General features: G+C 39.3%; 1 protein-coding gene across 8 annotated transcripts in view; it reads left to right on the top strand.

The window, feature by feature from the left end:
* The window catches only part of PPP2R2C (protein phosphatase 2 regulatory subunit Bgamma), a 169,986-nt gene that overhangs the window by 41,456 nt on the left and 116,427 nt on the right, over positions 1-12,103 (top strand). For 2 of the 8 annotated variants that reach the window (XM_052681812.1, XM_052681816.1), the window contains exon 1: positions 8,343-8,920. The exons of 3 other annotated variants lie outside the window; for them this stretch is intronic. Coding sequence is in view for 1 of the 5 variants with exons in the window: in XM_052681811.1 (XP_052537771.1) it covers positions 8,851-8,920 (70 nt within the window). In the remaining 4 variants the exon portion in view is untranslated. Of the gene's footprint in view, positions 1-8,342; positions 8,921-12,103 lie in introns of those variants that run through there. 3 more of the 8 variants (XM_052681817.1, XM_052681811.1, XM_052681810.1) reach the window with 2 other exon arrangements.

Raw genomic sequence — 12,103 nt, forward strand, 5'->3', positions numbered from 1 at the left:
TAGCTATGTTTCCAATGCCAAATTACCTCTAATTTGTTCTTTTTGTGATTTTTTGATTCCTGCTTTTGGTATGAGGGTGGCCAAAAGTGAAATTTCTGAGTAGGTGTATTTGCTGTTTATTCCTTGTAGGCTTCCTTATTTGAAATGCCCTGAAATGTTGGGTTTAAGCATGTCTTGCAAACTTCAATTTCCATTCAGTAATAGCTTTCTTTCTGTATACAGATGTTTTTTGTGTTTTTTTTTTTTCTTTTTTTTTTTTTTCCCTCCCCATTCTGGTGAATGCTTATGCATTTGTTTTGTTGTAGTTTTGTTTATTAAAGTAGCTTGTATTTATTTTTGTCTTATGTTTGCCAGGTGAGCATTATTTCAGAGATGGAAGCTTTTACATTGGGTGCTTCAAATGCTTCTGTAGTTTAAATATTTAGATGATCTAGTGGAAAGACTAATAACAAAATCATTGCTTATATTGAAGCAATTTTTTTGTTGTTTCTTTTAAATTTGAGAGATTGCACCCCTCTTAAGCTATCCCAACAATATTACAGTTAATTTTATCTACAAGAAAAACACAGGGCTCTCTAGAACAACCTTTTTGTTCTGCAGCTGCTCTCTGGTTGTGGTCTGCAGGCATTCCCAAATCACCAGATTCCTGTCCCTCCTTAGTTATCACAGAACAGAGAAATACGTAACCACTCCTTGTGAAATAAGGCAGTAGTGGAGAAAAAGCTCTTGGCATTTTATCTATCTGAGTTAATTAAATACATTGGTGAAAGGAAGGAGACAGCATGACTATCATGTGCCACTTTATGTCATTTCTCTGCAGGCTTGTGAAGAGCATCGCCTTTTGGGCCAAGTTCCCTTTGCAGCTGTCATTTCTGTATGGCTGTCTGTGGAATGTAAAGATGGCAATAAATGATCCTGTACATTGATTTTGTTTAATAGACTTGCCAAGTGCTCAAAGGCTTCCTGAATTATTATTTCCTGAGATATTTCCAGTTCTGAATTAGCAAGGTGTTAGGAAGAATGGCTGCGCTATGCTTTTTAATGTGAAAGCTAACACACTTAATTTGATTAGATTCTTAATTCTTTGCTTGACTCTCAAAAATTTTTTTGATATGTGTTACAAATTCTCAGGCAGCTTTTGATATTTTATGACAGGTCATAATGTTTAAAAGTTTATCCTCTGTTTCTTTCTTTGCATAGAATGTTTGTCTTTTTATACCTGTTTTCTTGTCTCTTCAGTTTTGCTATTGGAATTGTTCCAGCTTCATCTTTCTGTGGTTTCTGTATCTTCCAGCTTAAGGCTTCCAGAGCGCCCATTTTGTAAGCTATTTTTGGAATACTTTCCCAATGTTTTGACTGTGTTGTAACTGCACTATACAGGTGCTGTCTTTAATGCAGTGTTTCTTTGCCATGCAAGGCTGTGAGCCCAAGGATTTGCCCCTGGGTACTTTTCCTCCTTGCCAGTCTCTACTACGACTTCTGCTTTGCAGTTCTGTTTCTTCAGTTGCAAGCTAGCTCTTCCACTGCTGGCTTGCTCTGCTGGACTTAAGGCAGCAGATAAGGAACAGTTTGTTTTTTCTGTTTATTCCTTTCTTAGAGAGAACACCTGCAAGCAGTGCCCAGGGTTACCAGCCTGGGTTAATGTGATGCTGTGGGGCTTGGAAAGGGCTGTGGTATACGCAACTGCTGTGATGGCATGGGGGAGCCTCCTGCTTCCCTTTCAAGGTGAGATGGTGGCCCTGCAGGGGAGCATTTGCCATAGTAATGTCCAGCTAAGGGCATCTGTCCTGCTTTGGATTCAGTGGGACTTCTTGCAGGAGCCACCATGGCCAAATACCCTGACTGCGTTCTCCTAGTTGTAGAAAAGATAGAAAGTTAGGCTCAGAGCTCTCTCTGTTCGTTAGCTCTGCTGTCCTCACCACCACACTGCAGAAGAGAAGGGCAGAACTGTGCTTGGCTATGTGGAATGCTGAGCATGGTGAGGACTCAGTTCATCCTGTGCTCTGGTTTTCTGCACACCTCCATGGCACTGACTCTCAGGAACAGGCAGAGTGGAGGATGCTGAAGGAAGTCTGCTTCTGTAATTTCAATTACTTGATGATAATTTTTAATTGCTTGCTTTCTAATATCGCCAGGTGCTGGGAGGCATTCACTTTATTCGGTGTCTATAGAGTATATAGGCTAAAAATAAATTATTTCTTCTGGGCTGGTGTTATTTTTAGGTTTAACACAGTGTGTGTGTTAAAGAAGCATGCTCTTTGTGAATAACAGGATGGCTTCCATTGTGTAGTAGCCATTAGGTTTTTCAAAACAGTTGGGCTACTGCATCATTTTAAATATTAAGTATTCCATTCAGTATGTAGTAACTGAAGATTGTGTATTGAAATGTAAATTAAATGCTATAAATTTAAAGATTCTGAGCAATTACTGGAGAGGTGTTACAGTAAGACAAAATGATTTACTTTTTACTTGAGGGTAATGATTGATGCGGTTTTTCTTTTATTACTTTTTGTATGTTAGCTTTTAGCAGTATCTATTTGTTTTTGTTTAAGCTGTCAAAGAACTTCAAAATGGAATTATAAGGTAGTGCTGTGCATTGCATTTGACTGTTAGAGAAGAAATATAAAGGGCTATTCAAAAATGTATGGGAATATGGATTTTTATTTTTAAATCTCTTATCAGAATCGTTTATAATGCATCATCACTATAACAGCAATTGGATTAAGTCCTTTGCCAAATACACATCATGTAATGAGATGTGCTTGAAAGTCTTCAAAGTAAGGGAAAGTGGAGGGATGCCATTACATCTTTGTCATGTGTAGGGTGATTCCCCCCAGGGCAAGTGGCTGGTACTGAGGTCTGTGCTGTCAAGGCAAGGTGGTTTCTACGATCTCATTTGTTCACAGTTAGCTTGGATATTTCCTCTGCCCTGCTGTGAGGGGCTAGCATCACACAGGAGAGAGAAGGATCCAGAGTGATGTGTGTTCATTCGGGATGGAAATGCTAAATGAGGTGTAGATAGCAGAGAAAAACATTACTTTCAAGGTAATATTTTCAAATACTGAAAAGTATTTGAAAAGTATTCGAAACCAGAAGGAATATATTTTCTATCACACAAAATGCTTCTCCTGGGCTGAGGGCTCTGAGTTCCTTCTCTGTTGTGCTGAGCTGGGCTGGAGGAATACTGGATGTGGAACACTGTATCACATGGTGATTCCTTGTTGCTCTGTCCTTCAACTGATGGGCACACAAGGAGTTCCCATACTTCTGAAGAGGAGTGTGGCTGTACTGCACAATCTTATTTTCCTGGGTGTTAAAGATAAGTAAATAAAAAGCCAGACTAATTTGCCAGTGGCCTAATTGGAGAAGTCTTTAAGCCTTTTCTTTAACTGTATGTAAACGGGACATGCATAAAGGGAAGTGAGCGTCTGGCTCATAAATATTCTCTGTTGGTGAACAAATTCAATTGCTATGAAACATCAGCATAAAGGGTTAGCTAAATATTTTATTATGTTTTTCTGTAACTGGCTGTTTGAATGTGTTAATCTGTCCCATTTCAAGATGAAAGGACAAAGTTGGTTCTGATTCGCACAACTCGCTGACCTTGGGATGTGGTGAGCACATTCTGTCGGGGCACTAGAAGGACTCAGGTGGCTACACAAACATTACATTGAGGCAGAAAGTCTATCTTCACTACAATTTGTGTAACTTTGTGTAACTTTTAAGGATTTTAAAACTCACAGTACTGTGAATCTTTCATTCTTCAGAAATCATTAGTTTGAAGTTCAGAGCCAGTTAAAAATTCAGTTCAATCTGAATTAAAGCCATTGTGTTTTACTGAAAGAACTCAGAAGCATCTGTATATGAAACGTTTGGTTAGACAAAGAAGATTCAACCACTTTTTTTTTTTTTTGTCAACTGCTCTTCAAGCTTAACTTAATTGTTATAATTCAGAGTGATGAATTTGAGGGTAGTAAAATGGAAACAAGTACTGCAAATCATCTATTTCAGATCTTGAGGGTTTAAATTATTAAAGGTTGTGCTCTGATATCAGTTTCTAACAAAGCTAAATGGAAGCTCTTTGTGTGAACGTGTTTAAGAGAAGAACAAAAACATTCTGCATGAGCAAAATGGAAAGATCAAACAATCACCAACTATTTATGAATAGAATCACATGGAGCTCAGGGCCATTTGTCTTCAGACACCTCATTCTTCCCACTCATGCAGTAGGGCTTATTGGTGGAAATACAACGAGCAAACATTACAGCTGTTGCTCAGTGAACATGTGTTCTCTTCTGCTTCAGTTTCATCACCATCCAGCTAAACTACATTGTAACATAATCATGCATTCTCAACCCTGTTTACATTTTTGCTAGTTTTGATTTCTTCGTCAAGGTCTGCCTGCCTCCTGCTGCGTTCTGTGGATCCTTCCTTTGTTTGACCTCCATCTTCCACTTTCTCCACTGCATCCTGAAACTCCTGAAAGGGTGAAATACAGGTTTCTTCCTCATTTCTCTCCCTGTCTCTGAGTTCTTCTCATCTTGGCACAGAAACAGTTTTTGTTTGCTGTGCTCCTTTTCACTATTGTTTTCTTAGTGACACCATCAGTCTCTGTTGGTGTCTGTCCTGTGCCCGCTCTTACTTTGCTCCTTATCTTTCCCTCTCAATCGATGCTGTCTCTGAACAGCTTGCACACATTATAACACATCTTAGTACACTTAGTCTTTTCCACCTTTGGGGAAGGAATAAAACAGAAAAATCTCTTGGCTTGCTAGCCTATTTTCTTCCTTTCTCCTTTGTTCTTATTAGGCATGTATATTTCAACCTCTTGAATCCAGGTTTTGTTTATTGCTGCTCTCCACAAAGTCTCTAATGACCTTCTTTTAAAGGAAGCTCAAAACCAGTCTCCATTCTCATTACTGAATCAGTGTTTACTCGCATGTCTGACTGATCTGTACTTGGCTCTCCCACTTTGTAGTTTGCTTGTAAATTCTTTAGGATAGGGTGCTTCTTTATTTCTGTTTGTATGCTATTCTGCTCAGTTAGTGGCCTGTTCTAAGCACAGGACTGTGAACTGCTGTGAAAGTGCAAATAACTAATATATTCTTGATCAAAGGTTCGTTTTCCCCCACCCTTTCCCTGGATATTTTGACTGGATCAAATTATGTAGATTATCAGTGGGATTGCTAATAAGCAGCATTTTCAAACGACATGGCTAGTTATCCACAAATGTTGTCTCACAAATTTGCATTGCACTGCAAATTTAGAGCAGAATTCTGCTAATCTTTCTCATGTGAACTGACACACTTACGTCAGTGGACGACTAAGATTTGCCACACAGTAAGGATTTGACTCATAATCCCGGGGAAAGCATTTGCATACACACAGGGAATACTGTCTGGTGGCTTTGTTAAAAGCTTTCTCCTCACTCCAGTCCTCCTTGTGTGATTTTCAGCTTGACAGTGGGAGGAACGAAGCAAACTCCATCTGACCCATGGTGCCTAAGGAGGTTGTCTATAAGGCTGTCTAATTCAAATGGCGAGAGGAGAAAATTATCTCTGGATGAGAGTTGTTGCACTGACTTCACAAAAAGAAGTGAAAAAGCTCTTTAACTGCTTAAATTATACCTAACAGTTATAGGCAGGGTGCAAACTCAGAATGGCTTAAAATCATAAAATTTCAACAGATTGAGGATGAAGGACAAATAAGAGATGGCGACTGTTGAGCTTATGTTGAAAGGCAGGGAAATTTTCTCTCAGGTGCTGTAGAAATTGCAAAAGCTTTGGTGACAGAAATGTAGATGTGTTTACAATAATAATTTGCAGTGTGGTTTTTGTTTCCTTCTCCATGAATTGCCAGCGTGGCTTTTTTTCATACCTCATTTGAGAAATTTATTGTAGATTTATTTTCAATATTTTTTTTTAAATGTATAGGGGTTTTTTTTATGGGAAAGATGCAAGTTCATTTCCTCTATGTTAGTGGATATAAATTATTCACTGTATTTTTAGTCAACAGCGTTAGGTAACTTTTGGGATCAAATACCCTGCAATGTGGCATTTCTTCCAGTTTCAGCAGTCACAGATAAGAGGAAACTGCTAAAAGAACATGGGTGCTTTATGCATCCATTATACAAAATGGAGAAAGAGATTTCTGACTCATATGCTCTGAATTGCTCACCAGGTTCCTAATGAAAGCAGCCAGGTTAGTTTGGGTGTATATATATAATTTGGGTGTAAACTTGCTCTTTGTACTCTTTGCTGCTGACTTCAGGGTGTCAGGATGCCATGCGCAGTGCGTGTTGCTCACAGCACCTCGTCTGTGCAGGACCAAATCCTAAAATAGCACGACAGAGAGGGACAAAATAAACCAGCTCTATCAGATAGATTAGAGTTATATAAAATAAGTATCAGTATTTGTAAGGTCTTCTTTCTTATTTCAGTCAGCTTCTAGAAATATTTTCCCACTTACTCTGTTACAAATTCTCACAATTACTTCATGTACTAGCTAACATTGTCTTCCAGTGTTGATGTTGTACTTGCTTCTGATAACCAGGTAAAAAAAAAAATCAGAATAATAGACAGCAGGATAGTCTACCCAAAGCTACCAGAATGACTGGATCCTTGTTTTAGGATCTTACCTTGTAACTGACACTTCAGTTGTCTACCAGTCCGTGTATGCCTATAAAGATGTTCCTGATCATAAAGCAGCAGGCCCTAGGTTGTTTGGTGTTGCTGCTGATGTGCTTTCCCTCTAAACTGAAAAAGAGAACTGGTTTTGTGCATAGCCTTGAAAAATGGATGGTACAGTGTGTGAACAGATGGGATATCCTGAGGTTGGAAGGATTTTGTGCATGGACAGGAGTGGAGAAAGGCAGCACCTGGCTGAAGAGGAATAGCTGCAGGTAGCACACAGCACTGACTTGATACTGAGTGGAGAAGTAAAGGTTCTAGCATTGTCACCTTGAAATGCTGCGTGTATGTAAATGTATTCACAATAAATGCAAGTTTAGAATATCTTCTTTTACTTCCCTACCTTCTCAGATGCGAATATGTGATAACATTTACTTGGTAGCTTGGAGATGTTTTGATTTTATTTTGCTTCATCAATGAGAAAGGGGGGTCATTTTGCTGCTATTTTTCCTTCTTCCCCAACCGCACTTCATTCTGAAATTAGGTGTTTATCCCAGGAAAGTCATTACAGAGAACATTTTATAGTTGTCTGCTTTTTCCAAAGTCATGTATCCCTTTTATAGTAATGGCACCGCACTTAGTACGTATGGTTCTTGAAAGTAAAGCTATCTTCATTAAAAAGATACAAGAACAAAAATCAACAACTCCAGGATCCATGTAATATTACACACACAAAAACGACCTGTGGTAATGCTGGTAACTTAAAAAATTTTTTTGTGTTCAGTTCCAGGGCCTCAGCCACAGGCCTGTCCCTCTCCTCTGAATGATTCTGTGATTGTGTGCTCCCTGTAATTGCTATGATGGCTTTGGTACCCAGCCACTTGTCCTCTATTCAGATGTCTGTACTTCAGTGGTGTTGAGACCTTCTCAGAATACATTCCCTCTGCAAACAGTTTGTACTTCCTGAACAGGAACTAAAAGCATTCAGCTGAAAGAATTTCGTTTTATTACATACCATTGTAACTGCCCTTAATTTAAATACTTACTCTAAAGAACATGATTTATTTTATAATGCAAGTGCATCATTTCTCAATTCTATTTTTTTTTTGTATTTCAAAGTATACAAATTTCAGCACTACTTTTTCCAACTGATGGGCAAGTTCAAGGAGTGAAAAAAGATCAAAGAAATTGCCTTAACCTGTGTCATTCCCTTTGTCCAGGTTTCCTCTATGATGGGGCCACTGAGACTTGTTTTCTGGCCCTCATTTTCTTTTCCATACTTTGAATTCTGCCTTTTTTTTTCTTTTTTTTCCTTTAATGAGACTGGCAAAAATGTTAAGACAAATGACAGCTGTTTTATCTTACTTTTTCCTGGTGGATGCCTAGTCTCTCACCATTCCATTTTCAGAGGCAGGCATTTGGCAATTTCAGTAATATTTATCCAGGCTGACATTGAACGACTGTTGCTTTTGCTGCATATGACAGTATTGACTAGCGCAGAGCTGTGGCCTGCCGTCAGTGTGCAATACGTGTCGATGCAAACCCATTTAAGCAGCTGGAAGTTTTTTCTCCTGCATCCCCTCCCTTAAATTTTTCATTGCCCATCTTCGCAGCAGAAGGGCTAAAATAATTACCTGCAGTCTCATTTTTCACTTTCCTACATGCAGATCTTGCGTGGTTGGGCAGCGAGAGGCTGGCTGGGAGGGGCCTGCTCTGATGCAGCACAGGCATATGACAGCAGCAACAGCCAGCAGAGAGCTTCGCCAGGCGGCTTTTGCTGCAGTACGCTGATTGCCACTTGAGAGCATCGGCCAGGATCCCCGGCAGCAGGCGCTCGGAGGAGACGCTGCGTGGGCACTTGTTTAAGGAGTACCTGACTAAACAATTGGGTTATTCTTTAACTGCAGGAGAAGTGCCTGTATTCCCTTCACGCAAGCTCCCCACTGGCTTTCTGCATTCTTAATTTGTCGGAGCCGTTCTTCCCTCCGCTTCCCTCCCGTGACTTCTTTTCCTTTCCTTCCTTTTATTCTCGTTATTTATTTTGAGCGTTTTCACCTCCCAAATCTGTGCTGCATCACCGGCTCTCATTATGCTGTGCTCGGTAGCCCGGTGTGCTCCCCGCCTCTGCTAGGCAGTGGCAGCATGGATGGTGCTCTTGTGACGACCTCTGCTGATGCTATCAGTCCACTGCGGATAGGCATGCTGAGTAATCCTGCTGTAAATGGGCGAGGACACGGACACACGAAAAATTAACCACAGCTTTCTTCGAGACCACAACTATGTGACTGAAGGTAACAGAAATACTGTCGTTATTCTCTTCTCGCAATGCATATTCTGTGCCAGGAATGTGCTGTCACGTTTGGAGATGTAGGCTGTTCTTTCTTTCTTTTTTTTTTTTTTTTTCCAGCAGTCTTTCAGGGCGTTTTTCTGTGTGATGTAGCGACAGAATCTGTTTGAATTTGCTAAATCTCAAAGGCGTTCTGTCTTGATGTGATGGTGTATGAAACTATATGTGCTGAAGAAGGTCTTGCATTGTGCTGAGTTTGTGCTAGTGAGGTGTGCAGCACCTGGCATTGAATGCACAGGAGCTGCAGTGTGAAAGCCTGGAAGCAGCCGATCCCTTTAAAAAGATGAAAGATTTCAGATCTCTGCAGTAAAAGAAACAATCTGTAAAGTTAACTGTTTGCTGGTGTAATAAAGGTTATGCATCTCATTTGGGTAATTGTAGCCTGAGCATCACAGACATTGCTGAGCTGATTGTTCCCTTGAGAACTGTATAAATTTAGAAAGGACGTGTGTGCATTATCTTTAGAAATACTGCTGCCTCCTTGCCACCCTGTCTCTGTATGTGCAAGGTACAAGAGGAAAGAAAAGGCACCTTCATTTTGAGTCCTTCAATGGCTGCTGGTTTATTACATAAAAAGGGTTTTCCTGCAGGTGACATTAAGTGCCCAGATATTTTATCTTGAGATGAATGAAATGATTGGGTTGGGTGCTGATCCAGTTTGCATCACCAAAAAGTTGCTTTAGGAGCAGGCCAATTTAAGGTTGATTTAGTGAACAGGGGAAACCTAACTGTAGGTGCTTGACTTTGCAAATATATTTGTGTGTGCTGAGTTTTAACAGCACTTTCCAGCACAAGAAACAGTACTTCAGTGTAGGCTTATATAATATGAACATACTTAACATCAGGGTCACCCAGCACTACTTGAGACTCAGTCTCCAGATTGTGTCATCATTTGATCAATGTTCAGTCACTTAATACTCCCATGCTGCATCCTGAAATGTGATCAGCTGATTCTCTCTCGATTATTGATGATTGGCATTTTTTTAGAATGTGGAGAACAGTGAGACAATGTGGCCAGACTGAAAACACAAAGCAGATTTTTTCAGAAGGGAAATTTAGAAAGCTGTGCACTGTAACTGTTACCACTGGCTGGTGTAGCTGTTTGATCATCCTGCCTCCGGGACATTCCTGGCATCCTGGTTCATGTTTCTGTGCATTCTCAAAATTTGTTTTCAATTTTCAGTGCCTTTTGTCTGAATGATGCTTTACATTTTGAGATGTATCCATCTGTGAGAACATTTGAAGCAACTTTGTCTTACGTTTATTAGGTTTATAAATTGATGTCTTTGCTTTTGCAAGATGTACTGTGCAGTTACTGCAGTGTACTACCTGCATGTTGAGATTCAGATGTATATTTAATGTGCATGTGCGGCTGCGTGAAAATTTGGTCTTTTAACCTGTCAGTTTTGTAATCTGAGGGAAAGAATCACTTGTGGATTTTGCAAATCAGTCCTTTATATGTTACAGGTGTTTTAGATGGCATTTTTTTAGTAATTTGGGGCACACGACTGACTGAAGTGTGAGATTTTCTCACTTTCTATCTTCACTTGATCTTTAGATTGGAAGGACTGGATGTTCTTCCGTGATTGCACCTGGAGTGGCTTGTCTTAAGTGGGTCAAAGGAGGCCTGAAATATCTATGTCAACCTATATTTCCCATGGGAATGAGAGTTGTGAAATTTGTTGATTTTAAATAGATGACATATAGGAGACTGTCATAGCAAAGGTTATTTGAAATGGTGTTAATTCTTCAGCTCTGAGTACTGTAATGCTCAGCTGGACAGCTGTAGTAAAATTCTTTCATCTGTTACATCGGAGGTTGTCACAGCTTTTGAAAACATCATGAAAATCATGAGGGAACAGATTTATTTGTGAAATTTTTCCAGGGAGGCCTTCAGGAATCCAGCTCACAAATTTTCATTTCTAATTGATATTAACTGATCTTATTGATAATTGATTTTATTTAAAATGCCTAATGACCATGTAAGTTAAACTTGCTTAAAATGTACTTTGTTCATTGTCTTATGTTTTCTTTTTCTTTTTTTTTTAATTTTATCTTATGATTTTATTTATTTAAAGGTCTGGCTCCATGAAACAGCGTTTAACACTTCCCATCTTAACATCTTAACACTTAACATCTTCCCATTCCCCATTCCCTGAATCCCTTTTGCAGCCCTTTGCATTTGGCTCTATCATGTTGGTCCTGTGGGTATGATAGAGCGTACATCTGCAAATGCAGCCATGCTGTTTTGCAAACAGTTTTGCATTATTTTGTTATATTGAAATATGTTTTGGGGGGGGTCAAACTGAAGACGGACTTTTTGTTTTTTTTTTGCTTTTGTAACCCACTGTTGAAAACAAATAAATACTTTACATTTTAGTCAGCATATTGGAAAACTTATTGATCCGTTGTTGTCTGTGAATAATTACAATGCTCTTTTTCGTTTTCAGAGTTTAAAATCTTGGTAAGGGGTTCTTCTTTGTTATGCTCTAAATTCAGCAGACTAAATTCACTTGCAGGAGGAGGTGTTTCTGACCTTTATATGCACTTCTTTCCCATCTGTTCCCCGAGGAAAGTAAAGCAATCAAGATGATGTGGGTTAACTGGAGTATTGCTTTATTTCTGATTTATAACTTTATTGAAAAAAAAAAAACGAAAAAAAAACCAAAAACAAAACAACAACAAACCACCAAACAAGCCTTAGATAGGTGCACTTAGATATGAATGCACAGGGTGCTGGGAGACTGTGAGTCAAGCCTGACTTGGCTTTGCTCTCACTAATGGCCCCAGCACATCCCTAATGGACAGCTTGCTTGGGCAAAGAATTATCTCCCATGTATAAGACGTTATTTTCTAACATTTGGATAATGTACCAAGCATGACTGACCTTGACTACTGGAACTTTAATTGTTTTATAAATCTCAAATGTTTCTTGATCTGATTGATGATGCATTGCTGTCAATGTTTTGCTGTTCCTGATAGGCATTATAGACACACATAAAGCACGACAGACATTTAGATGGCAGCAGTGACAACCTAGACTTGTTTCTCCTGTTCCATGTGCACATTTGCAGTAAAGTTAATGGAGTTAAACCAAGCAGGACTTGAATCATTTTGTCATTATAAG

This window comes from Tympanuchus pallidicinctus, unplaced genomic scaffold (assembly GCF_026119805.1).
Source record: "Tympanuchus pallidicinctus isolate F22 unplaced genomic scaffold, pur_lepc_1.0 scaffold2, whole genome shotgun sequence".
NCBI lineage: Eukaryota > Metazoa > Chordata > Aves > Galliformes > Phasianidae > Tympanuchus > Tympanuchus pallidicinctus.